This window comes from Agelaius tricolor, unplaced genomic scaffold (genome assembly GCF_023055355.1).
Source record: "Agelaius tricolor isolate 1412-34295 unplaced genomic scaffold, bAgeTri1.0.p SCAF_109, whole genome shotgun sequence".
NCBI lineage: Eukaryota > Metazoa > Chordata > Aves > Passeriformes > Icteridae > Agelaius > Agelaius tricolor.
Window position 1 is genome coordinate 107,919 of NW_027269369.1, and position 26,952 is coordinate 134,870.

A 26,952-nucleotide genomic window follows, 5' to 3' on the forward strand; every position below is an offset into this window, starting at 1 on the left:
GCCAATCATAAGCCACATGCATTTTGCACAATATACATTTAAATATTTGTGAAAAGCTAATCATAAAATATGCGCATTTTTCACAGGGGCGTGGCCCCAAGCACTGGAGTGGAGTGGCAGCCGCAGAGGGGGCGTGGCTACTTCTCTGAGGGGGCGTGACCGCTGCAGAGGGGCCGTGACCGCTCCCGAGTAGGCGTGTCCGATGCTCTGAGGGGGCGTGGCCACCTCAGAGGGGGCGCGTTCGCCAGGGAGTAGGCGTGTCCTCGCGCGCATAGGGGGCGTGTCCGCCGCAGAGGAGGCGCGGCCTGTGCCGTGAGGGGACGCTCCAAGATGGCGGCTGTGGCTGCAGGGGAGTGACAGGCGCACAGGGGGCGTGGCTTCTGCTCTGAGGGGGCGTGGCCGCCTTGCGCTGAGAGGGCGTGCCCGCCGCAGGAGGGGCGTGACCCCTGCGCGGAGGGGGCGTGTTCGCTGCAAAGGGGGCGTGGTCTCAGCGGAGTAGGCGTGTCCACATGCGTCGACGGGGCGTGGTCGCCGCAAAGAGGGCGTGTCCGCCGCAGAGGGGGCGTGGCCTGAGCCGTGAGGGGGCGCTCCAAAATGGCGGCTTTGCTGTGGGCGCTGCTCTCGGCCCTGGCCGGGCTCGCTCCGGGCCCGGGGCCCGCGGGGGCCGCGCAGCTCCCGCTGCTGGTCTGGAGCACGGAACGGTACGAGAGGGTTCGGGGGGGGGGGATTTGGGGCTTTTTTGGGGGAGGTTTGAGGGAGTCTTGAGGGGATTTGGGGGCCCTGAGAGGCTTCGGGGGGGTTCTGGGGGGGTTTGGGGATCTTTCAGGGGGATTTGGGGCTTTTATTGGGGAGATTTGGGGGACTTCTGAGGGGATTTGAGGGAGCTGAGAGGCCTCGGAGGGGCTTTGTGGGAGATTTGGTCGTTTTTTGGGGTTATTTGAATCTTTATTTGGGGAGATTTTGGGGGGCTGAGGGGTTTTGGGGGGGCTGAGAGGCCTCAGGAGGGGTTTTGGGGGAGCTTGGGGATCTTTTGGGGAGATTTGAGGGGATTTAGGGGCGCTGAGACACCTCAAAAAGCCCTCAGGGGAGCCTGGGGGGAATTTGGGCCTTTTTTAGGGGAGAGCTGGAGCTTTTTTGGGGAGATTTGAGGGAGTTTTGAGGGGACTTGGGGGTGCTGAGGGGGTTTAGGGGCGCTGAGAAGCCTCAAGAAGCCCTCAGGGGGTTTTAGGGAGGCTCAGGGCTCTTTTGGGGAGGAATTTGGGCCTTTTTGGGGGAGATTTGAGGGAGTTTTGAGGGGATTTGGGCGGCTGAGATGCCTTCAATATCAATTAGGAGAGACTGAGGGGGCTCGGGGGTTTTGTACGGGGGATTTGGGGCTGTTTTGAGGAGATTTGAGGGAGTTTTGAGGGGATTTGGGGGGGCTGATGGGATTTAGGGGCGCTGAGAGGCCTCAAGGAGCCCTCAGGGGAGCCTGGGGGAGATTTGGGCCTTTTTGGGGGGGATTTGGGCCTTTTTTGGGGGGATTTGAGGCAACTTTAAGATAATTGGGGGGGGGGGGCTGAGAGGCCTCAAAATTGCTCGGGGGGGCTCGGGGCTGATTTGGGGTCTGTGGATGATTTTGGGGTTCCCAGGGTGCATTTGGGCTCCTTGTGGATAATTTTGGGGTTCCTCTTTATGATTTTTGGGTCCCCAGATCCCTTTGGTCCCCTCCATCCCTCCCCGGGGTTATTTTGGGATCTGTGGATAATTTTGGGGTCCCTGTTTGTGATTTTGGGGTCCCCAGGTCCCTGTGGTCCCCCTGTCTGTCCTCGGGGTTATTTTGGGGTTCCCTGGCTGATTTTGGGGTCTCTGTTTGTGATTTTGGGGTCCCCAGGTCCCTGTGGTCCCCCCCATCCCTCCCTGGGGGCCGGGCTCTGTCGGAGCCGGAGCTGCAGCAGCTGCTGGAGCCGGGGCTGCGCCGGGGCCCGCGCACGGTGCTGCTGTTCCTGCAGGACCAGGTGAGCCAAAAACCCTAAAAATACCCTAAAAACATCCGCAAAATATCCCAAAATATCCCCAAACCTTGCCCTGCACGGTGCTGCTGTTCCTGCAGGACCAGGTGAGCCAAAAAACCCTAAAAATACCCTGAAAATATCCCCAAAATATCCTAAAAACAACCTCAAAAGTACGCCAAAAAATACCCCAAAAAACCCCTAAAAATATCCCAAAAATAACCTCAAAATACCCCTAAAAAACCCCCCTAAATTCCTAAAAAATACTCTGAAAATACCCCCAAAAATACTCTAAAAAGACCCTAAAAATATTCCCAAAATAACCTCAAAAATACCCCAAAATACTCTAAAAATACCCCAAAAATTACTCCAAAAATATCCCCAAAATATCCCAAAATATCCCCAACCCCTGCCCTGCACGGTGCTGCTGTTCCTGCAGGATCAGGTGAGCCAAAAAACCCTGAAATAAACCCAAAAATATCCCAAAAATAACCTCAAAAATACCCCAAAAATAACCCCCTAAATTCCCAAAAATGACTCTAAAAATACCCCAAAAATGACTCTAAAAATATCCCAAAATATCCCCAAACCTTGCCCTGCACGGTGCTGCTGTTCCTGCAGGACCAGGTGAGCCAAAAACCCTAAAAATACCCCAAAAATATCCTAAAATATCCCCAACCCCTGCCCCGCACGGTGCTGCTGTTCCTGCAGGACCAGGTGAGCCAATAACCCCAAAAATATCCCAAAAATAACCAAAAAAGTACCCCAAAAATTCCTTAAATATATCCCAAAAATAGCACTAAAAATACCCAAAAAAAGCCCCAAAAATCCCGCCAAAAACTCCAAAAGGACCCAAAAAATCCTCCAAAAAATCTCAAAAACCCCAAAAGTCCCCCAAAAATCCCCGAAAGTCCCCAAAAATCCCCCAAAGTCCCCAAACCGTGGCTGTTCCCCCAGCTGTCCGTGGATGACCTGACCGCGTTCGGGGCCGTGTTCGGGAACGAACCCAACGGAGCCTTCCCCAAACTGAGGGTGAGGGGCGGGGCCAAAAGGGGGCGGGGCCAGAGAGGGGCGGGGTCAGAGGGGGGCAAAGGGGAGGGGCCGGGGGGCAAAAGGGGGAGGGGCCAAAGGAGGAGGGGCCAAAGGGGAGAGGGCAGGGGGTGAGGGAGGGGGCAAATGGGGTGGGGCCAAAGCGGGAGGGCGGGGCCAGAGGGGAGGGAGGGGCCACGGGGTGAGGGAGGGGCCAAAGGGGGAGGGCTGGGCCAAAGGGAAAGGGAGGGGCCAAAGGGGAGGGGCCAAAGGGGGAGGGGCCATGGTAGGAAGGAGGGGCCCTTGGGAGGGGTCAGTGGGGGGAGGGGCCAAGGGGTGAGGGAGGGGCCCTTGGGAGGGGTCAATGGGGGGAGGGGGCAGCAGGAGAGAGGGAGGGGCCAAAAAGGGAAGGGGAGGGACCATGGGAAGGGGGAGGGGATCAACAAGGGGGAGGGGCCAAAGGGGGCAGGGCAACAATGGAAGGGGAGGGGCCAACAAGGGGGAAGGGCAATAAGGGAGGGGCAATAGGGGAGGGGCCAATAACAGAGGGAGGGGCCAACGGGAATGGGGAGGAGTCAAGGGAGAAGGGGAGGGGTCAGTGGGGGAGGTGTCAGTGGGGTGGGGCTGTGGGGGAGGGGCATGGGGAGGGGGAGGGGCCAATAGGGGAGGGGCAACAACAGAGGGGGAGGGGCCAATGAGGAGGAGTCAGGGGGAGGGACCAAAAGGGGGAGGGGCCAACAGGGCAGGGGGAAGAGCAATGGGGCTGGGGGCGTGGCCATGGGGGTGGGTCTGGCAAGATGGGGGAGGGGCCAATGGAGGAGGGGCCATGGGGGAGGGGCAACCTCGGGGGGAGGGGTTAGCAATGGAGGGGGCGGGGCCAGTGGGTCACGTGGTCAGCCCTGACCCCGCCCTGGGTGGGGTTTTTGGGGTGAATTTGGGGTGAATTAGGGGTGACTTTGGGGTGACTTTGGGGTGACTTTGGGGTGAATTTGGGGTGAATTTGGGGTGACTTTGGGGTGACTTTCGGGTGATTTTGGGGTGGATTTGGGCTGAATTTGGGCTGAATTTGGGGTGTTTCAGGCCCGTCGTTGTTCCAGGACGCCCTGGGTGGGGTTTTGGGGTGAATTTGGGGTGGATTTGGGCTGAATTTGGGGTGATTTTTGGGTGGATTAGGGGTGAATTTGGGGTGACTTTGGGGTGGATTTGGGGTGAATGTGGTGTGAATTTGGGGTGAATTTGGGGTGTTTCAGGCCCGTTCTGTTCCAGGACGCCCTGGGCTCAGGTTTTGGGGTGATTTTGGGGTGAATTTAGGGTGAATTTGGGGTGAATTTAGAGTGACTTTGGGGTCAATTTGGGGTGACTTTGGGTTGAATTTGGGGTGACTTTGGGGTGACTTTGGGGTGACTTTGAGGTGAATGTGGTGTGAATTTGGGGTGAATTCGGGATATTTCAGGCCCGTTCTGTTCCAGGACGCGCTGGGCTCAGGTTTTGGGGTGAATTTGGGGTGACTTTGGGGTGACTTTGGGCTGAATGTGGGGTGAATTTGGGGTGGATTTGGGTTGAATTTGGGTGTTTCAGGCCCATTCTGTTCCAGGACGCCCTGGGTGGATTAGGGGCGAATTTGGGTTGAATTTGGGTTGAATTTGGGCTATTTCAGGCCCGTTCTGTTCCAGGACACGCTGGGCAGGGTTTTGGGGTGGATTTGGGGTGATTTTGGGGTGACTTTGGGGTAAATTAGGGCTGAATTTGGGGTGACTTTGGGGTGAATTAGGGGAGAATTAGGGGTGTTTCAGGCCCGTTCTGTTCCAGGACGCCCTGGGTGGGGTTTGGGGTGAATTTGGGGTGAATTTGGGGTGACTTTGGGGCGAATTTGGGGTGATTTTGGGGTGACTTTGGGGTGAATTCGGGATGTTTCAGGCCCGTTCTGTTCCAGGATGCGCTGGGCTCAGTTTTTGGGGTGAATTTGGGGTGACTTTGGGGTGATTTTGGGATGGATTTGGGGTGAATTTGGGCTATTTCAGGCCCGTTCTGTTCCAGGATGCCCTGGGTGCATTAGGGGTGAATTTGGGGTGACTTTGGGGTGAATTTGGGCTGAATTTGGGCTGAATTTGGGCTATTTCAGGCCCGTTCTGTCCCAGGACGCCCTGGGTGGATTAGGGGTGAATTAGGGGTGAATGTGGGGTGAATTTGGGGTGAATTCAGGGTATTTCAGGCCAGCTCTTGTTCCAGGACGCGCTGGGTGGATTAGGGGTGAATTTGGGGTGACTTTGGGCTGAATGTGGGGTGGATTTGGGCTGAATGTGGGGTGACTTTGGGGTGAATTTGGGGTGAATTTGGGGTGATTTTGGGTTGAATTTGAGCTATTTCAGGCCCGTTCTGTTCCAGGATGCGCTGGGTGGATTAGGGGTGGATTTGGGGTGACTTTGGGGTGACTTTGGGGTGAATCTGGGCTGAATCTGGGCTGAATTTGGGGTGTATTTGAGCTATTTCAGGCCCGTTCTGTTCCAGGACGCGCTGGGTGGATTAGGGGTGGATTAGGGGTGGATTTGGGGTGATTTTGGGGTGATTTTGGGTTGAATTTGAGCTATTTCAGGCCCGTTCTGTTCCAGGATGCGCTGGGCTCGGCGGGCTCGGCCCTGGCCCTGCCCTGGCTGTCGGGGGCGGCGGCGGCCGCGCTGCCCCTGACCCTGCAGAGGGCCCTGGGCGCCCCCGCCCCACTGAGCCTGCCCGGGGGGGGGGGCCCTGGGGGGGCTGCGCAGGAACCGCACGGAGCCCCAGAGCGACCCCGGGGAGCCCACGGTGCTGCTGGTGGGGCTGCCCCATAGCCGGGGGTGAGTGACCCTATAGAGACCCTATAGAGACCCTATAGAGAGCCCATAGAAACCCCATAGAGAGCCCAGAGTGGGGCTGCCCCATAGCCGGGGGTGAGTGACCCTATAGGGACCCATAGAGACCCTATAGAGAGAGCCCAGAGTGGGGCTGCCCCATAGCCAGGGGTGAGTGACCCATAGAAACCCAGAGAGACCCCATAGAGAGCCCAGAGTGGGGCTGCCCCATAGCCGGGGGTGAGTGACCCCATAGAGACCCTATAGAGACCCCAGAGAGAGCCCATAGAGAGAGCCCAGAGTGGGGCTGCCCCATAGCCGGGGGTGAGTGACCCACAGGGACCCCATAGAGAGAGCCCAGAGTGGGGCTGCCCCATAGCCGGGGGTGAGTGACCCATAGAAACCCATAGGGACCCCAGAGGGACCCCATAGGGACCCTATAGAGAGACCACAGTGGGGCTGCCCCATAGAGAACCCATAGGGACCCCACAGTGGGGCTGCCCCATAGCCGGGGGTGAGTGACCCATACGGACCCCATAGGGACCCCATAGAGAGCCCAGAGTGGGGCTGCCCCATAGCCGGGGGTGAGTGACCCTATAGGGACCCCATAGGGACCCCATAGAGAGCCCACAGTGGGGCTGCCCCATAGAGACCCCATAGGGACCCGATAGAGACCCAGTAGAGAACCCATAGGGAGCCTTTCCCCTATAGGGATCCCATAGAGACCCCACAGAGACCCCTTGCCCCATAGGACCCTATAGAGACCCCATAAGGACCCTTTCCTCCATAGGGACCCCATAGAGGCCCCATAGGGACCCTGTGCCCCATAGGGACCCCATAGAGACCCCATAAGGACTCCAGAGGGACCCTGTGCCCCATAGGGACCCCATACAGACCCCACAGAGACCCCATAGGGCCCCTATAAGGACCCCATAGGGACCCTTTGACATTATAGAGACCCCATACAGACCCCATAAGGACTCCAAAGGGACCCTGTGCCCCACAGAGACCCCATAGGGACCCTTTGCCCTATAGGGACCCCATAGAGACCCCATAGTGACCCCAAAATGACCCCATAGAGACCCCACAGGGACCCTTTGCCTTATAGAGACCCCATAGGGACCCTTTGCCCCATAGGGACCCCACAGTGACCCCATAGGGACCCTTTGCCCCATAGGGACCCCATAGGGACCTTTGGGGTTCCCCTCCCCCACCCCTGACTGTCCCTCCCCTCCCCCCCAGCTCCGGCCTGATGGGACCCAGAGAGGCCCTGAGCAGGAACGGTGAGACTGGGGGGGACTGGGAGGGACTGGGAGGGACTGGGGGGGACTGGGGGGGACTGGGATGGACTGGGAGGGGCTGGGATGGACTGGGAGGGACTGGGAGGGACTGGGAGGGACTGGGAGGGACTGGGATGGACTGGGGGGGACTGGGAGGGACTGGGGTGGGTTTGGGGCAGTTTTGGGGTTAATTTTGGGTATTTTGGGTCAGTTTTCAGGGCAGTTTTTGGGGTGAATTTTGGGGTGAATTTGGGGTGACTTTGGGGTGATTTTGGGGTGAATTTGGGATGAATTTTGGGGTGATTTTGGGGTGAATTTGGGGTGATTTTGGAGTGAATTTGGGGTGGTTTTTGGGGTGAATTTGGGGTGTTTTGGGGCAGTTTTTGGGGTGATTTTGGGGTGACTTTGGGGTGAATTTGGGGTAATTTTGGCGTGAATTTGGGCTGAATTTTGGGGTGAATTTGGGGTGAATTTTGGGCTGAATTTGGGGTGGATTTGGGGTGAATTTTGGGGTGACTTTGGGGTGACTTTGGGGTGAATTTTGGGGTGACTTTGGGGTGACTTTGGGGTGACTTTGGGGTGAATTTGGGGTGGTTTTTGGGGTGAATTTGGGGTGTTTTGGGGCAGTTTTTGGGTCAGTTTTTGGGTCAGTTTTTGGGTCAGTTTTTGGGTCAGTTTTGGGGTGAATTTTGGGGTGAATTTGGGGTGTTTTGGGGCAGTTTTTGGGTCAGTTTTGGGGTGGTTTTTGGGGTGGTTTTTGGGGTGATTTTGGGTGATTTTGGGGTGTTTTGGTGCCTGTCAGACGCGGTGCTGGGGGAGGTGCTGCAGGTGCTGCAGGAGGAGCAGCTCCCGTACACGGCGCTGTTCACTGGGCACAGGGCCACGGTGAGTGACCAGGAGTGACCACTGAGTGACCATGAGTGACCACTGAGTGACCACTGAGTGACCATGAGTGACCACTGAGTGACCAATGGGTGACCACTGAGTGACCAATGGGTGACCACTGACCACTGAGTGACCAATGAGTGACCAATGGGTGACCACTGAGTGACCATGAGTGACCAATGAGTGACCCCTGAGTGACCAATGAGTGACCCCTGAGTGACCAATGGGTGACCAATGAGTGACCAATGGGTGACCAATGAGTGACCAATGAGTGACCAGAGAGTGACCACAGAGTGACCAGGAGTGACCACAGAGTGACCAATGAGTGACCAATGAGTGACCAATGGGTGACCAATGAGTGACCAGAGAGTGACCAATGAGTGACCAATGGGTGACCAATGAGTGACCAATGAGTGACCAGAGAGTGACCAATGAGTGACCAATGGGTGACCAATGAGTGACCAATGGGTGACCACAGAGTGACCAATGGGTGACCACTGACCACTGAGTGACCACAGAGTGACCACTGAGTGACCACTGAGTGACCACTGACCACTGAGTGACCAATGGGTGACCACTGAGTGACCACTGACCACTGACCAATGAGTGACCAATGGGTGACCAATGACCACTGAGTGACCAATGGGTGACCAGGAGTGACCACTGACCACTGACCACTGACCACTGAGTGACCAATGGGTGACCACTGACCACTGACCACTGAGTGACCACTGACCACTGACCACTGAGTGACCAATGGGTGACCACTGACCACTGACCACTGAGTGACCAATGAGTGACCATGAGTGACCACTGAGTGACCACTGAGTGACCCTGAGTGACCAATGGGTGACCAATGAGTGACCACTGACCAGAGTGACCAATGGGTGACCAATGGGTGACCAATGGGTGACCACTGACCACTGACCACTGAGTGACCACAGAGTGACCACAGAGTGACCATTGAGTGACCATAGAGTGACCAATGAGTGACCAGTGGGTGACCATGAGTGACCATGAATGACCAGAGAGTGACCAATGAGTGACCCTGAGTGACCAATGAGTGACCAATGACCACTGAGTGACCAATGAGTGACCCTGAGTGACCAATGAGTGACCAATGACCACTGAGTGACCAATGAGTGACCCTGAGTGACCCCTCCAGGGTTTCCCCCGCATTCCCCCCAATTTTTGGGTTCCCTTCCTTTCCCACTTTTAGGAATCTCCAATTTTGGGGTCCCCCCCCCCCATTTTCCCTCTCCCCAGTTTTGGGATTTCCCCCCAGTTTTGGGGTCCCCTTCCCCAAATTTTGGGTTTCTCCCCCTCCCCAATTTTAATATTTCCCCCCAATTTTGGGGCCCCCCTCCTCAGTTTTAGGCTTTTCCTCCCTCCCTCAATTTTGGGGTTCCCCCATTTTCCCCCTCCCCAATTTTAGGGCATCCCTTCCCAAAATTTGGGGTTTCTCTCCTTTCCCCCCTCCCCAATTTTGGGGTTTCTCCCCTCCCACTTTTAGGAATCTCCAATTTTGGGGTCCCCCCCTTTTCCCCCTCCTCAATTTTAGGATTTCCCCCCAATTTTAGGGTCCCCCCACCCCAATTTTGGGCTTCCCTTCCCAAAATTTGGGGTTTCCACCCTTTCCCCCCTCCCCAATTTTAGGATTCCCCCCAATTTTGGGGTTTCTCCCCTCCCCTAATTTCAGGGTCCCCCCCTCCCCAATTTTGGGGTTTCTTCCCCTCCCAGTTTTAGGAATCTCTAATTTTGGGGTCCCCCCCCCTTTTCTCCCTCCCCAATTTTGTGATTTCCCCCCAATTTTGGGGTTTCATCCCCTTCCCTAATTTCAGGCTTTTTCCCCCAATTTTGGGGTCCCCCTTCCCCAAATTTTGGGTTTCTCCCCCTCCCCAATTTTAATATTTCCCCCCAATTTTGGGGGCCCCCCTCCCCAGTTTTAGGCTTTTCCTCCCTCCCTCAATTTTGGGGTCCCCCCCTTTTCCCCCCCCCCCCCAATTTTAGGATTTCCCCCCAATTTTGGGATTTCCCCCCACCCAATTTTGGGGTCCCCTCCCTGATTTTGGGACCCCCCCCATTTTTAGGACCCCTCCCCATTTTTGGGGTCCCCCTCACCTTTTCCCCCCCCCTTTGTTCCCCATTCCAGGCCCCCCCCGTGCCCCCCCCCCCTGGATTTTGGGGTTCCCCGCCGGGGTCTCCTGGCCCTGGGGGGGGAGGGGGAGGGGCCGGAGGTGCCCCCCCCCCCTTCGCTGGCCCCTCCAGGGGGACCCCAAAATTCTGCTCTGGGCCCGGAACCTCTCGGTGACGTTTGGGGGGCGCTCCCGGGACCTGACCCCCCAAACCTTCGGGGCCGCGGCCAATGTGGAGCTGGGGGGGTCCTCGTGGAGCCCCCACGAGGCTCGGTGAGAGATGGGGGGGGGGGCCCAAAAAGGATTTGGGGGGATTTTGGGGGGCTCCCAGAGGGGTTTTGGGGAGATTTTGGGGTCACTTGTGGCAGATTTGGGGGGTTTTGGGGGGGATTTGGGGAGATTTTGGGGTCACTTGTGGTGGATTTGTGGGGTTTTGGGGGGAATTTTGGGGGTCCCAGAAAGGTTTTGGGGGGTCCCAGAGGGGATTTAGGGGGGATTTGGGGGGTCCCAGAGGGATTTTCAGGGGAATTTTGGGGGGTCCCAGAGGGGTTTGGAGTGGATTTGGGGAGATTTTGGGGTGACTTGTGGTGGATTTGTGGGGTTTTGGGGGTCCCGGGGAGATTTTGGGGGGTCCTGGAAGGCATTTGGGGGGATTTAGGAGTTCCCAGAGGGGTTTTAGGGGGGATTTGGGGGGTCCTGGGGGGGATTTGGGGGGGTTCTTGGGGAATTTGGGGAGATTTTGGGGGGGATTTTGGGGCTCCTGGGTGAAATTTGGGGTGATCTGGGGGGATTTGGGGGTCCCAGAGGGGTTTTGGGGGGGACCTGACCCCCCAAACCTTCGGGGCCGCGGCCACCGTGGAGCTGGGGGGGGTCCTCGTGGAGCCCCCACGAGGCTCGGTGAGAGATGGGGGGGGGCCCAAAAAGGATTTGGGGGGATTTTGGGGGGGCTCCCAGAGGGGTTTTGGGTGGATTTGGGGAGATTTTGGGGTGACTTGTGGGGTTTTGGGGAGGATTTTGGGGGTCCCAGAGGGGATTGGAGAGGATTTTGGGGGTTCCTGGAGGCATTTTGGGGGTCCTGGGGGAAAATTGGGGGGGGTTCTGGGGGGATTTGGGGGGTTCCAAAATCTGGGGTGATCTGGGGAGGATTTGGGGGGATTTTGGTGGGTCCTGGGGGACATTTGGGGGTCCCAGAGGGGTTTTAGGGGGAATTTGGGGGGTCCCAGAGGGGTTTTGGGGGAATTTGGGGGGATTTGGGGGGTCCTAGAGGGGTTTTGGGGAGATTTTGGGGTCACTTGTGGCGGATTTGTGGGGTTTTGGGGAGGATTTGGGGGGTTTTGGGGGCGTTCCAGTGGGGATCTGGGGAGGATTTGGGGGTCCCAGAGGGGTTTTAGGGGGATTTGAGGGGTCCTGGAATCATTTTGGGGGTCCCAGAGGGATTTTGGGGGATTCTGGGTGGAGTTTAGGGGGTCCCAGTGGGGATTTGGGGAGATTTTGGGGGGTCCTGGAAGGGATTTGGGGGTCCCAGAGGGGTTTTGGGGGGTCCCGGGGGGAGATTTGGGGAGATTTTGGGGTGATCTGGGGGGATTTGAGGGGGTCCCAGAGGGGTTTGGGGTGGATTTGGGGAGATTTTGGGGTCACTTGTGGTGGATTTTTGGGGATTTTGGGGGGATCTGGGGAGGATTTTGGGGGATTTTGGTGGGTCCTGGGGGGCATTTGGGGTTCCTAGAGGGGTTTTAGGGGAATTTGGGGAGATCTGGGGGGATTTTGGGGGGTCCTGGAAGGGATTTGGGGGTTCCATTGGGGATTTGGGGGAAATTTGGGGGGTCCCAGAGGGGTTTTGGGGGGGACCTGACCCCCCAAACCTTCGGGGCCGCGGCCAATGTGGAGCTGGGGGGGTCCTCGTGGAGCCCCCACGAGGCTCGGTGAGAGATGGGGGGGTCCTAAAAGGATTTGGGGGGGGTCCCAGAGGGGTTTTGGGGGGTCCCAGAGGGGTTTGGGGCGGATTTGGGGAGATTTTGGGGTCACTTGTGGTGGATTTGTGGGGTTTTGGGAGGGATTTGGGGGGTCCCAGAGGGGATTTGGGCAGATTTGGGGGGGATTTGGGGGGGGTCCCAAAGGGGTTTGGGGCAGATTTGGGGGGGCTTTGAGGTCACTTGTGGCAGATTTGGGGGGTTTTGGGGGGGATTTTGGGGGTCCCAGAAAGGTTTTGGGGGGTCCCAGAGGGGATTTAGGGGGGATTTGGGGGGGGGTCCCAAAGGGGTTTGGGGCAGATTTGGGGGGGCTTTGAGGTCACTTGTGGGGGATTTGTGGGGTTTTGGGGTGGATTTTGGGGGTTCCCAGAGGGATTTCGGGGGGTTCTGGGGGGTCCCAGAGGGGATTTAGGCAGATTTTGGGGGGTCCCAGAGGGGTTTGGGGTGGATTTGGGGAGGTTTTGGGAGGGATTTTGGGGATCCTGGAGCGGATTTGAGGGGATTTTGGGGGGGTCCCAGAGGGGTTTTGGGGGGTTCCATTGGGGATCTGGGGGGATTTTGGGGGGTCCTGGAAGGGATTTGGGGGGATTTAGGGGTTCCCAGAGGGGTTTTAGGGGGGATTTTGGGGCGTTCTGGGTGGAGTTTAGGGGGTCCCAGTGGGGATTTGGGGAGATTTTGGGGGGGATTTTGGGGTTCCTGGGTGAAATTTGGGGTGATCTGGGGGGATTTGAGGGGGTCCCAGAGGGGTTTTGGGGGAATTTGGGGGGTTCTGGGGGGTTCCAGTGGGGATTTGTGGGGAAATTTGGGGGGTCCCGGAGGGGATTTGGGCAGATTTTGGTGGGATTTGGGGGGGTCCCAGAGGGGATTTGGGCAGATTTTGGGGGGATTTGGGGAGTCCCAGAGGGAATTTGGGGGGATTTGGGGGGTCCTAGAGGGGTTTTGGGGAGATTTTGGGGTCATTTGTGGTGGATTTGTGGGGTTTTGGGGGGGATTTTGGGGGGTCCTGGGGGGCATTTGGGGGTCCCAGAGGGATTTTAGGGGCGTTCTGGGGGGATTGAGGGGGTCCCAGAAGGGTTTTGGGGGGGATTTTGGGGGATTTAGGGGAAATTTGGGGGGTCCCAGAGGGGTTTTGGGGGGGACCTGACCCCCCAAACCTTCGGGGCCGCGGCCAATGTGGAGCTGGGGGGGTCCTCGTGGAGCCCCCACGAGGCTCGGTGAGAGATGGGGGGGCCCAAAGGGGTTTTGGGGGGGTCCCTGAAAAATTTTGGGGGGTCCCAGAGGGGTTTTGGGGAGATTTTGGGGTCACTTGTGGTGGATTTGTGGGGTTTTGGGGGGGATTTGGGGGGGGTCCCAGAAAGGTTTTGGGGGGTCCCAGAGGGGATTTAGGGGGGAATTTTGGGGGGGTCCCAGAGGGATTTTGGGGGGAATTTTGGGGGGTCCCAGAGGGGATTTAGGCAGATTTTGGGGGGGTCCCAGAGGGGTTTGGGGTGGATTTGGGGAGGTTTTGGGAGGGATTTTGGGGATCCTGGAGCAGATTTGAGGGGATTTTGGGGGGTCCCAGACGGGTTTTGGGGGGGATTTTGGGGGGTCCTGGGGGGGATTTGGGGGTCCCAGAGGGATTTAGGGGGTTCTGGGGGAATTTGGGGAGATTTTGGGGGGGGTTTTGGGGGTCCTGGGTGAAATTTGGGGTGATCTGGGGAAATTTGAGGGAGTTCCAGAGGGGTTTGGGGGGGTTCCAGTGGGGATCTGGGGAGGATTTGGGGGGTCCCAGAGGGGTTTTAGGGGGAATTTGGGGGGTCCTGGAGGCATTTTGGGGGTCCCAGAGGAGATTTGGGCAGATTTTGGGGGGATTTTGGGGGGTCCCAAAGGGGTTTGGGGCAGATTTGGGGAGATTTTGGGGTCACTTGTGGTGGGTTTGGGGGGGATTTTGGGGGTCCCAGAGAGGTTTTGGGGGGTCCCAGGGGGGTTTTGGGGGGGTTCTAGTGCAGATCTGGGGAGTCCCAGAGGGGTTTTGGGGTGATCTGGGGAGGATTTGGGGAGATTTTTGGGGGTCCTGGAAGGGATCTGGGGGGATTTAGGGGTTCCCAGAGGGGTTTTAGGGGGGATTTGGGGGGTCCTGGAGGCATTTTGAGGGTCCCAGAGGGGTTTTGGGGGGTCCCGGGGGGAGATTTGGGAAGATTTTAGGGGAGATTTTGGGGCTCCTGGGTGAAATTTGGGGTGATCTGGAGGGATTTGAGGGGGTCCCAGAGGGGTTTTGGGGGGTTCTGGAAGGGATTTGGGGGTTCCCAGGGAGGTTTTGGGGGGGTTGCAGTGGGGATCTGGGGAGGATTTGGGGGGATTTTGGGGTGATCTGGGGAGGATTTGGGGGTCCCAGAGGGGTTTGGGGGGTTCTGGGTGGAGTTTAGGGGGTCCCAGTGGGGATTTGGGGAGATTTTGGGGGGGATTTTGGGGCTCCTGGGTGAAATTTGGGGTGATCTGGGGGGATTTGAGGAAGTCCCAGAAGGGTTTTGGGGGGATTTTGGGGGATTTAGGGGAAATTTGGGGGGTCCCAGAGGGGATTTGGGCAGATTTTGGGGGTTCCCAGAAAGGTTTTGGGGGGATCTGGGGAGGATTTGGGGGGATTTTGGGGGGTCCTGGGGGGCATTTGGGGGTCCCAGAGGGATTTTGGGGGGTCCCAGAGGGGTTTGGGGTGGATTTGGGGAGATTTTGGGGTCACTTGTGGTGGATTTGTGGGGTTTTGGGGGGGATTTTGGGGGTCCCAGAGGGGTTTTGGGGGAATTTGGGGGGATTTTGGGGTCACTTGTGGTGGATTTGTGGGGTTTTGGGGGGGATTTTGGGGGTCCCAGAGGGGTTTTAGGGGGGATTTGAGGGGTCCTGGAGGCATTTTGGGGGTTCCAGAGGGGTTTTGGGGGGTCCTGAGGGAAAATTTGGGGGGTCCCAGTGGGGATTTGGGGAGATTTTGGGGGGGATTTTGGGGCGCCTGGGTGAAATTTGGGGTGATCTGGAGGGATTTGAGGGAAATTTAGGGGGTCCCAGAGGGGTTTTGGGGGGATTTGGGGGGATTTAGGGGAAATTTGGGGGGTCCCAGAGGGGATTTGGGTGGATTTGGGGAGATTTTGAGGTGACTTGTGGTGGATTTGTGGGGTTTTGGGGGGGGGTTTTGGGGGATATTGGGGGGTCCTGGAAGGGATCTGGGGGGATTTAGGGGTTCCCAGAGGGATTTTGGGGGGATTTGGGGGAAATTTGGGGGTTCCCAGAGGGGTTTAGGGGGGGTTTTGGGGGGTCCTGGAGGCATTTTGGGGGTCCCAGAGGGATTTTGGGGGGTTCTGGGGGGTTCCAGTGGGGATTTGTGAGGAATTTTGGGGGGTCCCAGAGGGGTTTTGGGTGGATTTGGGGAGATTTTGGGGTCACTTGTGGTGGATTTGTGGGGTTTTGGGGGGGATTTTGGGGGTCCCAGAGGGGTTTTGGGGGGATTTTGGGGGATTTAGGGGAAATTTGGGGGGTCCCAGAGGGATTTGGGGAGATCTGGGGTGATTTTGGGGTGGTTTTTGGGGTTTTCTTTGGGGGTATTTTGGGTGGTTTTGGGGTGGTTTTTAGGGTTTTTTTTATTTTTTTGGGAGGGGGGGGGGTTGCTGGTTTTGGGGTGGTTTTGGGTTTTTTTGGGGGGTTTTTTGGGGTTTTGGTGGTTTTGGGGTGGTTTGGGGTGGTTTTTGGGGCTTTGTTTGGGGTTTTTGGGTGGTTTTGGGTTTTTTTTGGGTTTTTTTTTGGGGGGTTTTTGGGGGTTTTCCCTGGGGTTTTTGGGGGTTTTCTGGTTTTGGGATGGTTTTGGGGTTTTGTTGGGGTATTTTGGGGTTTTGGGGTGATTTTGGGGTGGTTGTTGGGGCTTTTTGGGGTTTTTTGGGTGGTTTTGGGGTGGTTTTTGGGGTCTTCTTTGGGGTGGTTTTGGGGTTTTCTCCGTGTTTTTTTGGGGTTTTGGGGTGATGTTGGGGTGGTTTGGGGTGGTTTTTTTGGGGGGTTTCGGTGGTTTTGGGGTGGTTTTCGGGGTTTTCTCTGGGTTTTTTTGGGTTTTGGGGTTTTTTGGGGGTTTTTTGGTGTTTTTTGTGGGTTTTTGGGGTTTTTTGGGGTTTTTTGATGATTTTTGGGGTTCCCTGACCCCGTTTCCCCCAGGCTGGTTCTGCGCTACCCGGACGTGTTTGGGGAGCCCCTGAACATCACGTGAGGAGATTTGGGCTTTTTGGGCTGAATTTGGGATTTTTGGGCTGAATTTGGGCTTTTTTGGGGTTTTTAGGGTGGGCAGGGACAGATTTGGGATTTTTGGGGGAATTTTTGGGGTTTTTTAGGTTTTTTTTGGGGTGGATTTGGGTTTTTTTTGGTTTTTATTTGAGATTATTTTGAATTTTTTGGGGTTTATTTTGGGGCTTTTTGGGGCTGGGGTCTCATTTATTTCATTGATTTGGGGATTTTTTTTGGGGTATTTTGAGTTCATTTCGGGTTTCATTTGGGATTTTTGGGTTTATTTTTGAATTTTTGGGTTTATTTGGGGATTTTTGGGTTTATTTAGGGATTTTGGCTCAGACCTCTCATTTTTGGGTTTATTTTGAGTTTATTTTGGGTTTTTTTTGGGTTTAGTTTGGATTTTTGGGGTTTATTTTGGGGTTTTGGGGTTTATTTTAGGAATTTTTGGGTTTATTTGGGGATTTTTAGTTTTATTTTGGATTTTTGGGGTTGTTTTTGGATTTTTGGGTTTATTTGGGGATTTTAGGGGTTTTTTTGGGATTTTTGCCTCAGACCTCTCATTTTTGAGTTTATTTTGAGTTTATTTGGGGATTTTTGGGCCAGACCTCTCATTTTGGGGTTTTTGGGCTCTGGGATCTCATTTTTTGGGGCGATTTTGGGGATTTTTGGGGTTTATTTTGGGATTTTTGGGTTTCTTTTGGGATTTTTGGGCCAGACCTCTCATTTTAGGGTTTATTTTGATCTTTTTTGGGCTCTTTTTGAATTTTTGGAGTTTTTGGGTTTATGTGGGGATTTTTTGGGTTTATTTGGGAATTTTTGGGCCAGACCTCTCCTTTGGGGGTTTTGGGGGTCTGGGATCTCATTTTTGGGGCAATTTTTGGGGTTATTTTGGGATTTTTTAGGGTTTATTTTAGGATTTATTGTTGCACCTCTCATTTTAGGGTTTTTGGCTGTAACAATCTCATTTTTTGAATTTATTTTGAATTTATTTTGAATTTATTTTGAATTTTTTCCCTGTATTTCCCCCTGCCCAGGTTCCTGTTCTGCCGGGCCTGGTTCCCGGTCTGGGGGCGCCCCTGGGCCTGGCTGGGCTATTTTGGGGATATTTTAATGAATTTTGGGGATTTTTGGGTTTATTTGGGGATTTTTTGATTTATTTTTGGATTTTGGGGCTTATTTGGGGATTTTTTGGGGTTTATTTGGGGATTTTTGGGCTTATTTTGGGATTTATTGTTGTGCCTCTCATTTTGGGGTTGTTTTGAGTTTATTTTGGGGCTTTTTGGGTTTATTTTGGCTTTTTTTTTGTTTATTTTGGGATTTTTGGGGTTTATTTCGGATTTTTGGGTTTATTTTGGGGATTTTAGGGGCCAGACCTCTCCTTTTGGGGTTTTTGGAGCTGGGGATTTCATTTTTTGAATTTATTTTGAATTTATTTTGAATTTTTTTGGGTATTTTCCCCCCTGCCCAGGTTCCTGTTGCTCCGGGCCTGGTTCCGGTCTGGGCCTGGCTGGGCTATTTTGGGGATATTTTAATGAAATTTGGGGTTTTTGGAGCTCAGGATCTCATTTTCTGAGGCGATTTTTGGGATTTTTGTGGTGATTTTTGGGTTTATTTTGGGATTTTTGAATTTTTTTCCCTGTATTTCCCCCCTGCCCAGGTTCCTGTTCCGCCGGGCCTGGTTCCCGGTCTGGGCCTGGCTGGGCTATTTTGGGGATATTTTAATGAATTTTGGGGATTTTTGGGCCAGACCTCTCATTTTAGGGTTTTTGGGGCTCAGGATTTCATTTTTTGGGATTATTTTGAATTTATTTTGAATTTTTTTGGGTATTTCCCCCTGCCCAGGTTCCTGTTCTGCCGGGCCTGGTTCCCGGTCTGGGGGCGCCCCTGGGCCTGCCTGGGCTATTTTGGGGATATTTTAATGAATTTTTGGGGTTTCTTTTGGGGATTTTTGGGCCAGACTTCTCCTTTTGGGGTTTTTGGGGCTGGGGATTTCATTTTTTGAATTTATTTTGAATTTATTTTGAATTTTTTTGGGTATTTTCCCCCCTGCCCAGGTTCCTGTTCCGCCGGGCCTGGTTCCCGGTCTGGGCCTGCCTGGGCTATTTTGGGGACATTTTAATGAAATTTGGGGTTTTGGGGGCTCAGGATCTCATTTTTTGAGGCGATTTTTGGGATTTTTGTGGTGATTTTTGGGTTTATTTTGGGATTTTTGAATTTTTTCCCTGTATTTCCCCCCTGCCCAGGTTCCTGTTCCGCCGAGCCTGGTTCCCGGTCTGGGCCTGGCTGGGCTATTTTGGGGACATTTGAATGAATTGGGGGATTTTTGGGGTTTATTTTGGGATTTTTGGGTTTATTTGGGGATTTTTTGATTTATTTTTGGATTTTGGGGCTTATTTGGGGGTTTTTTTGGGTTTATTTTGGGATTTTTGCGTTCATTTTGGGATTTTTGGGCTTATTTTAGGATTTATTGTTACACCTCTTATTTTTGGGTTTATTTGGGGGATTTTGGGGTTATTTTGAATTTTTGAGGTTTATTTTTGGATTTTGGGGTTTATTTGGGGATTTTTGGGTTTCTTTTGGGATTTATTGTTGCACCTCTCATTTTGGGTTTATTTTGAGTTTATTTGGGGACTTTGAGGGCAGACCTCTCATTTTGAGGGTTTTTGGGCTCTGGGATCTCATTTTTTGAGGCGATTTTTGGGATTTTTGGGTTTATTTTGGGAGTTTTTGGGTTTATTTGGGGATTTTTAGTTTTATTTTGGATTTTTGGGTTTATTGGGGATTTTAGTGTTAATTTTGGGATTTTTGGGTTTATTTGGGGATTTTTAGGGTTTCTTTTGGGATTTATTGTTCCGCCTCTCATTTTGGGGTTTTTGGGGTCTGGGATCTCATTTTTTGGGGAGATTTTTGGGATTTTTGGGTTTATTTTGGGAGTTTTTGGGTTTATTTGGGGATTTTTGGGTTTATTTGGGGATTTTTGGGGTTTCTTTTGGGATTTATTGTTCCGCCTCTCATTTTGGGGTTTTTGGGGCTTGGGATCTCATTTTTGGGGCGATTTTTGGGATTTTTGGGCCAGACCTCTCCTTTTTTGAATTTATTTTGAATTTATTTTGAATTTTTCCCTGTTTCTCCCCTTCCCCAGGTTCCTGTTCCGCCGGGCCTGGTTCCCGGTCTCGGGGCGCCCCTGGGCCTGGCTGGGCTGTTTTGGGGACATTTTAATGAATTTTTGGGTTTTTGGAGCTCAGGATCTCATTTTTTGAGGCGATTTTGGGGATTTTTGTGGTGATTTTTGGGTTTAATTTGGGATTTTTGAATTTATTTTGAATTTTTCCCTGTTTTCCCCCCTGCCCAGGTTCCTGTTGCTCCGGGCCTGGTTCCCGGTCTGGGCCTGCCTGGGCTATTTTGAGGATATTTTAATGAATTTTTGGGGTTTCTTTTGGGGATTTTTGGGGCCAGACCTCTCCTTTTGGGGTTTTTGGGGCTGGGGATTTCATTTTTTGAATTTATTTTGAATTTAATTTGAATTTTTCCCTGTTTTTCCCCCTGCCCAGGTTCCTGTTCTGCCGGGCCTGGTTCCCGGTCTGGGGGCGCCCCTGGGCCTGGCTGGGCTATTTTGGGGATATTTTAATGAATTTTTGGGGTTTCTTTTGGGGATTTTTGGGGCCAGACCTCTCCTTTTGGGGTTTTTGGGGCTGGGGATTTCATTTTTTGAATTTATTTTGAATTTATTTTGAATTTTTCCCTGTTTTTCCCCCCTGCCCAGGTTCGTGTTCCGCCGGGCCTGGTTCCCGGTCTCGGGGCGCCCCTGGGCCTGGCTGGAGGAGCTGGGGGTGACCCTGGGGGGGGGCCCCCCCCGTGCGGTTCCGGGCCCGGGGCGCGGCCGCCCCCTCCCCCCTGGGCTGGCGCTGTGGGGATTTGGGCGCCCCCGGGCCCCTCCTGCTGCCCCTGCCCCCCCCGGAGCACGGCCAGAGCTGGGGCATCCGCATCCGGGACCTGCAGGTAAACTGAGGCAGGGGAACGGGGAAAAAACACACAAAACCACCCCCAAAAATACACCAAAAACACTCCAAAAACACCCCAAAAAATCCTCAAAAACACCCCAAAAACAACCTCAAAAATACACCAAAAATGCACCAAAAACAACCTCAAAAATACACTAAAACACATCAAAAACAACCTCAAAAATACACTAAGAGCACACCAAAAATACACCAAAAACACATCAAAAATACACCCAAAAATACACCAAAAACAACCTCAAAAATACACCAAAAAACCATCAAAAATACACCAAAAACAACCTCAAAAATACACCAAGAGCACACCAAAAATACACCAAAAACACATCAAAAACAACCTCAAAAATACACCAAAAACACACCAAAACAGCCTCAAAAATACCCCAAAAACACGCCAAAAACAACCTCAAAAACAACCTCAAAAATACACCAAAAACAACCTCAAAAACACACCAAAAAACCCTCAAAAAACCCTCAAAAATACACCCAAAAATACACCAAAAACAACCTCAAAAATACACCAAAAAAACCCCAAAAACACACCAAAAACAACCTCAAAAATACACTAAAAACACATCAAAAACACCCCCAAAAATCCTCAAAAACACCCCAAAAACAACCTCAAAAATACACCAAAAACAACCTCAAAAATACACCAAGAACACACCAAAAACAACCTCAAAAACACACCAAAAAAACCTCAAAAACACCTCAAAACCACAGCAAAAACACACTAAAAAGACCCCAAAAATACACCAAAAACAACCTCAAAAACACACCAAAAAACCCTCAAAAATACACCCAAAAATACACCAAAAACACATCAAAAATACACCAAAAAATATCAAAAACAACCTCAAAAATACACCAAAAACACACCCAAAACGCCCCAAAAACACACCAAAAACAACCTCAAAAATACACCAAAAAAAACCCCAAAAACACACCAAAAACACACCAAAAACAACCTCAAAAATACCCCCAAAACAACCTCAAAAATGCACCAAGAGCACACCAAAAAAACCCCAAAAAAACCCTCAAAAACAACCTCAAAAACACACCAAAAAAACCCCAAAAACAACCTCAAAAATACACCAAAAAACCCTCAAAAACACCCCCAAAAATCCTCAAAAATACACCAAGAACACACCGAAAACACCCCAAAAACCCCCCATAAAAATCCATAACAAAAGCATTAAAAATCCCCAAAAAAAACCCCAAAAAATCCATAACAAAAACATCAAAAAAACCCCAAAAAAACCCTCAAAAACACCCCAAGAACACCCCAAGAACACCCCATAAAACCCCAAAAATGGGAAAAAGGGACCCCAAAAATGAAAAAAGAAAGACCCCAAAAATGACCCCAAAATGAGGAAAAAATGACCCCAAAAATGAGAAAAAGTGACCAAAAAAATGACCCCAAAAATGACCCCAAAAATGGGCAAAAATGACCCCAAAATGAGAAAAATTACCCCAAAAATGACCCCAAAAATGGGCAAAAATGACCCCAAAAATGGGCAAAAATCACCCCAAAACCGCTGGGGTGCCCCCAAAACCGCTGGGTTTCCCCCCCCTCTCCCCACCCCATCTCTTGGGCTTGTCCTACCCTTCTCCCCCCAATTTTGGGTTGATTTTCCCCATTTTTGGGTCCATTCATTTCCTTTTTTCTCTCTCCCCCTGCAGGTCCAGGCCTTCAACGTCTCCGGGGGGGTTTTCGGGGGGGCCTCGGACTGCGCTGGGTTCTTTGGGGCGGGGGCCTGGATGGGGCTGATCTCGGGGGGGCTCCTGCTGGGGGGGCTCCTGCTGGGGGGGGGGGTCCTGCTGGGGCTGCGCCCCATGGATCGATTCGATGACCCCCGGGGACCCCCCCTGCCCGTGCCCTTGGGGGAGTGAGGGAACCCCAAAAATCCCTGATTTCAGCCCAAAAATGTGTCCAAGTATTGGGGGAGAAATCCTAAAAAAATCCTAAAAAAATCCCCAAAAAATCCTAAAAATTTGGGGAAAAAATCCTACAAAAATCCTACAAAAATCCTAAAAATTGGGGCAAAAACCTGAAAGTTTGGGGCAAAAATCCTCAAAAAATCCCCAAAAAATCCCCAAAAAATCCTAAAAAATTGGGGGGAAAAATGCAAATATTTGGGGGAAAAATCCTAAAAAAATCCCCAAAAAATCCTAAAAAAATCCTAAAAAAATCCTAAAAATTAGAGGGAAAAAATGCAAATATTTGGGGAAAAAATCCTAAAAAAATCCTAAAAAAATCCTAAAAGAATCAAAAAATCCTAAAATTGGGGGGAAAAATCCTGAAAGTTTGGGGGAAAAATCCTAAAAAAATCCTAAAAAAACCATAAAAAAAAAATCCTAAAAAAATCCAAAAAATTGGGGAAAAATTGCAAATATTTGGGGGAAAAATCCTAAAAAAATCCTAAAAAAAATCCTAAAAGAATCAAAAAATCCTAAAATTGGGGGGAAAAATCCTGAAAGTTTGGGGGAAAAATCCTAAAAAAATCCTAAAAAGATCGTAAAAATTGGGGGAAAAATTGCAGATATTTGGGGAAAAAAATCCTAAAAATTAGGGGAAAAAACCTGAAAAGTTTAGGGGAGAAATCCCAAAAAATCGGAGGAAAAATCCCAAAAAATCGGAGGAAAAAATCCCAAAAGTTTAGGGCAGAAATCCCAAAAATTTGGAGGAGGAATTGTCAAAATTTGGAGTAAAAATCCCCAAAAATTTCGGAGTAAAAATCCCAAAAATTTTCAAAGTAAAAAGCCCCAAAAATTCAGAGTAAAAATCCCCAAAAATTCAGACTAAAAACCCCAAAAATTCAGACTAAAAAACCCCCAAAATTCAAACTAAATCCTAAAAAAATCCTAAAAACCCCCTAAAAACCCCCTAAAAATCCCAAAAATTGGGGGGAAAATTGCAGATATTTGGGGAAAAAAATCCTAAAAATTGGGGGAAAAAACCTGAAAAGTTTGGGGGAGAAATCCCAAAAAATCGGAGGAAAAATCCCAAAAAATTGGAGAAAAAAATCCCAAAAGTTTAGGGCAGAAATCCCATAAAATTTGGTGTAAAAATCCCTGAAGTTCGTGGGAGAAATCCCATAAAATTTGGAGTAAAAATCCCCAAAAATTCAGAGTAAAAAGCCCCCAAAAATTCGGAATAAAAACCCGAAATATTCAGAATAAAAATCCCCAAAACTTCGGAATAAAAACCCGAAATATTCAGAATAAAAATCCCCAAAAATTCGGAATAAAACCCCCAAAATTCAGACTAAAACCCCCAAAAATTCAGACTAAAAACCCCCAAAAATTTGGAATAAAAACCCCAAAATTCGGAATAAAAATCCCAAAAATTTGCAATAAAAAGCCCCAAAATTCCGGGTCCAAGCCCCACCTTTGGGGCCCTTTGGGTTCTTTGGGGCGGGGCCTGGCTGGGGCTGATCCCGGGGGGGCTCCTGCCAGGGGGGGGGGGTCCTGCTGGGGCTGCGCCCCCATGGATGGATTGGAGACCCCCGGGGGACCCCCCCTGCCCGTGCCCTTGGGAGAGTGACAGGAAACACAAAAATTCCAAATTTTACCCTAAAAATGTGTCCAAATGTTAGGGGGAGAAATCCTAAAAAAATCCCCAAAAAATCCCAAAAAATCCTAAAAAATTGGAGGGAAAAATGTAAATATTTGGGGAAAAAAATCCTGAAAATATCCTAAAAAAATCCTAAAAAAATCCTAAAAAAATCCTAAAAATTGGGGGGGGGGGGGGGGGGAAATTGCAAATATTTGGGGGAAAAAAATCCTAAAAATTGGGGGAAAAAACCTGAAAAGTTTGGGGGAGAAATCCCAAAAAATCAGAGAAAAATCCCAAAAGTTTAGGGCAGAAATCCATAAAATTTGGAGTAAAAATCCCCAAAAATTCAGAGTAAAACCCCCAAAAAATTCGGACTAAAAATCCCCAAAAATTCAGACTAAAAACCCCCAAAAATTCAGACTAAAAACCCCAAAAATTCGGAATAAAAAACCCCAAAAATTCAGACTAAAAACCCCCAAAATTCAGACTAAAAACCCCAAAAATTCAGACTAAAACCCCCAAAAATTCAGACTAAAAATCCCCCAAAATTCAGACTAAAAACCCCCAAAATTCAGACTAAAACCCCCAAAAATTCAGACTAAAAATCCCCCAAAATTCAGACTAAAAACCCCCAAAAATTCAGACTAAAAACCCCAAAATTCGGAATAAAAATCCCCAAAAATTTGGAATAAAAACCCCAAAATTCGGAATAAAAATCCCAAAAATTTGCAATAAAAACCCCCAAAATTCCGGGTCCAAGCCCCACCTTTGGGGCCCTTTGGGTTCTTTGGGGCGGGGCCTGGCTGGGGGCTGATCTCGGGGGGCTCCTGCTGGGGGGGGGGGGTCCTGCTGGGGCTGCACCCCATGGATGGATTGGAGACCCCCGGGGACCCCCCCTGCCCGTGCCCTTGGGGGAGTGAGGGAACCCCAAAAATTCCAAATTTTACCCTAAAAATGTGTCCAAATGTTAGGGGGAGAGATCCTAAAAAAATCCCCAAAAAATCCCCAAAAAATCCCCAAAAAATCCTAAAAAATTGGAGGGAAAAATGTAAATATTTGGGGAAAAAAATCCTGAAAATATCCTAAAAAAATCCTAAAAAAATCCTAAAAAAATCCTAAAAAAATCCTAAAAATTGGGGGGGGGGGGAAATTGCAAATATTTGGGGGGAAAAAATCCTAAAAATTGGGGGAAAAAACCTGAAAAGTTTGGGGGAGAAATCCCAAAAAATCAGAGAAAAATCCCAAAAGTTTAGGGCAGAAATCCCATAAAATTTGGAGTAAAAATCCCCAAAAATTCAGAGTAAAACCCCCAAAAAATTCGGACTAAAAATCCCCAAAAATTCAGAGTAAAACCCCCAAAAATTCAGAATAAAAAACCCCAAAAATTCGGACTAAAAACCCCCAAAAATTCAGACTAAAAACCCCCAAAAATTCAGACTAAAAACCCCAAAATTCGGAATAAAAATCCCAAAAATTTGCAATAAAAAGCCCCAAAATTCCGGGTCCAAGCCCCACCTTTGGGGCCCTTTGGGTTCTTTGGGGCGGGGCCTGGCTGGGGCTGATCCCGGGGGGGCTCCTGCTGGGGGGGGGGGTCCTGCTGGGGCTGCGCCCCATGGATGGATTGGAGACCCCCGGGGACCCCCCCTGCCCGTGCCCTTGGGGGAGTGAGGGAACCCCAAAAATTCCAAATTTTACCCTAAAAATGTGTCCAAGTATTGGGGGAAAAATCCTCGAAGTTTGGGGGAAAAAATCCTGAAAGTTTGGGGGAAAAATCCTAAAAAAATCCTAAAAATTGGAGGGAAAAAATGCAAATATTTGGGGGAAAAATCCTAAAAAATCCTAAAAGAATCCTAAAAATTGTGGGGAAAAAACCTGAAAATTTTGGGGGAAAAATCCTAAAAAAATCATAAAAATTGGGAAAAAAATTGCAAATATTTGGGGGAAAAATCCTGAAAGTTTGGGGGGAAAAATCCTAAAAAAATCCTAAAAAAACCCTAAAAAAAATCCTAAAAAAATCCTAAAAAAATCCTAAAAATTGGAGGAAAAATGCAAATATTTGGGGAAAAAAATCCTGAAAAAATCCTAAAAGAATCCTAAAAATTGCGGGGAAAAAACCTGAAAGTTTGGGGGAAAAATCCTGGAAATATGGGGGGAAAATCCTAAAAAAATCCTAAAAAAAATCGTAAAAATTGGGGGAAAAAACCTGAAAGTTTGGGGGAAAAATCCTAAAAAAATCATAAAAAAATCCTAAAAAAATCTTTAAAAAATCCAAAAAAATCCTAAAAAAATCCTAAAAAAATCCTTAAAAATCCTAAAAAAATCTTAAAAATTGGGGTGAAAAAATGCAAATATTTGGGGGAAAAATCCTAAAAAAATCCTAAAAAAATCCCCAAAAAATCCTAAAAAAATCCTAAAAATTGGGGGGGAAAAATCCTAAAAAAATCCTATAAAAATCCTAAAAATTGGGGAAAAAAATTGCAAATATTTGGGGAAGAAAACTGGAAAGTTTGGGGGAAAATCCTAAAAAAATCCTAAAAAAATCCTAAAAATTGGGGGAAAAAACCTGAAAAGTTTGGGGGAGAAATCCCAAAAAATCGGAGGAAAAATCCCAAAAAATCGGAGGAAAAATCGCAAAAGTTTAGGGCAGAAATGCCAAAAATTTGGAGGAGGAATTGTCAAAATTTGGAGTAAAAATCCCCAAAAATTTCGGAGTAAAAATCACAAAAATTTTCAAAGTAAAAAGCCCCAAAAATTCAGAGTAAAAAACCCCAAAAATTCAGACTAAAAAACCCCCAAAATTCAAACTAAATCCTAAAAAAATCCTAAAAACCCCCTAAAAAATCCCAAAAATTGGGGGGAAAATTGCAGATATTTGGGGAAAAAAATCCTAAAAATTGGGGGAAAAAACCTGAAAAGTTTGGGGGAGAAATCCCAAAAAATCGGAGGAAAAATCCCAAAAAATTGGAGAAAAAAATCCCAAAAGTTTAGGGCAGAAATCCCATAAAATTTGGTGTAAAAATCCC

General features: G+C 50.4%; 1 protein-coding gene and 2 long non-coding RNA genes across 42 annotated transcripts; 1 reads left to right on the forward strand and 2 right to left on the reverse strand.

Annotated features, from left to right (window-relative positions):
• The first annotated feature begins 544 nt into the window (after positions 1-544).
• On the forward strand, positions 545-26,952 carry ATP6AP1 (ATPase H+ transporting accessory protein 1). Of its 23 annotated transcripts, none has more exons than XM_071419461.1 (13): positions 545-701; positions 1,874-1,997; positions 2,949-3,023; positions 5,630-5,851; positions 7,088-7,128; positions 7,928-8,010; positions 10,163-10,418; positions 16,283-16,330; positions 20,115-20,350; positions 22,054-23,503; positions 23,594-23,748; positions 24,326-24,682; positions 26,689-26,952. In XM_071419461.1, exons 1-4 carry the CDS (start codon positions 595-597, stop codon positions 5,843-5,845), a joined length of 522 nt encoding a protein of 173 aa, XP_071275562.1. In that variant the 5' UTR covers positions 545-594; the 3' UTR covers positions 5,846-5,851; positions 7,088-7,128; positions 7,928-8,010; positions 10,163-10,418; positions 16,283-16,330; positions 20,115-20,350; positions 22,054-23,503; positions 23,594-23,748; positions 24,326-24,682; positions 26,689-26,952. The 23 variants fall into 23 exon arrangements, with proteins under 23 accessions (XP_071275562.1, XP_071275563.1, XP_071275565.1 ...); XM_071419462.1 differs by having other exon boundaries at positions 23,638-23,748; XM_071419464.1 differs by lacking the exon at positions 23,594-23,748 and adding an exon at positions 24,259-24,280.
• LOC139586229 (uncharacterized) lies at positions 16,608-17,130 on the reverse strand. The gene is made up of 2 exons (XR_011677540.1): positions 16,906-17,130; positions 16,608-16,692 (listed from the first exon to the last, which is right to left on the reverse strand). It is a non-coding gene; the product is annotated as an uncharacterized lncRNA (long non-coding RNA).
• LOC139586228 (uncharacterized) lies at positions 22,185-26,694 on the reverse strand. 18 transcript variants are annotated; one of them, XR_011677539.1, is made up of 6 exons: positions 26,045-26,694; positions 25,254-25,878; positions 24,305-24,573; positions 23,332-23,660; positions 22,422-22,781; positions 22,185-22,324 (listed from the first exon to the last, which is right to left on the reverse strand). It is a non-coding gene; the product is annotated as an uncharacterized lncRNA (long non-coding RNA). The 18 variants fall into 18 exon arrangements; XR_011677536.1 differs by lacking the exons at positions 22,185-22,324; positions 22,422-22,781 and having other exon boundaries at positions 22,835-23,660; positions 26,045-26,427; positions 26,493-26,694; XR_011677534.1 differs by lacking the exons at positions 22,185-22,324; positions 22,422-22,781 and having other exon boundaries at positions 22,835-23,660; positions 25,254-25,320; positions 25,368-25,878.

Excerpts from the sequence above, each read along its gene's own strand:
- ATP6AP1 (XM_071419461.1), top strand. The coding sequence starts at position 595 with ATGGCGGCTTTGCTGTGGGCGCTGCTCTCGGCCCTGGCCGGGCTCGCT. Across the intron at positions 702-1,873 it reads CTGGTCTGGAGCACGGAACG|GTCCCTGTGGTCCCCCCCAT; the intron begins GTACGAGAGGGT and ends TGGGGTCCCCAG. Across the intron at positions 1,998-2,948 it reads TGCTGTTCCTGCAGGACCAG|CTGTCCGTGGATGACCTGAC; the intron begins GTGAGCCAAAAA and ends CTGTTCCCCCAG.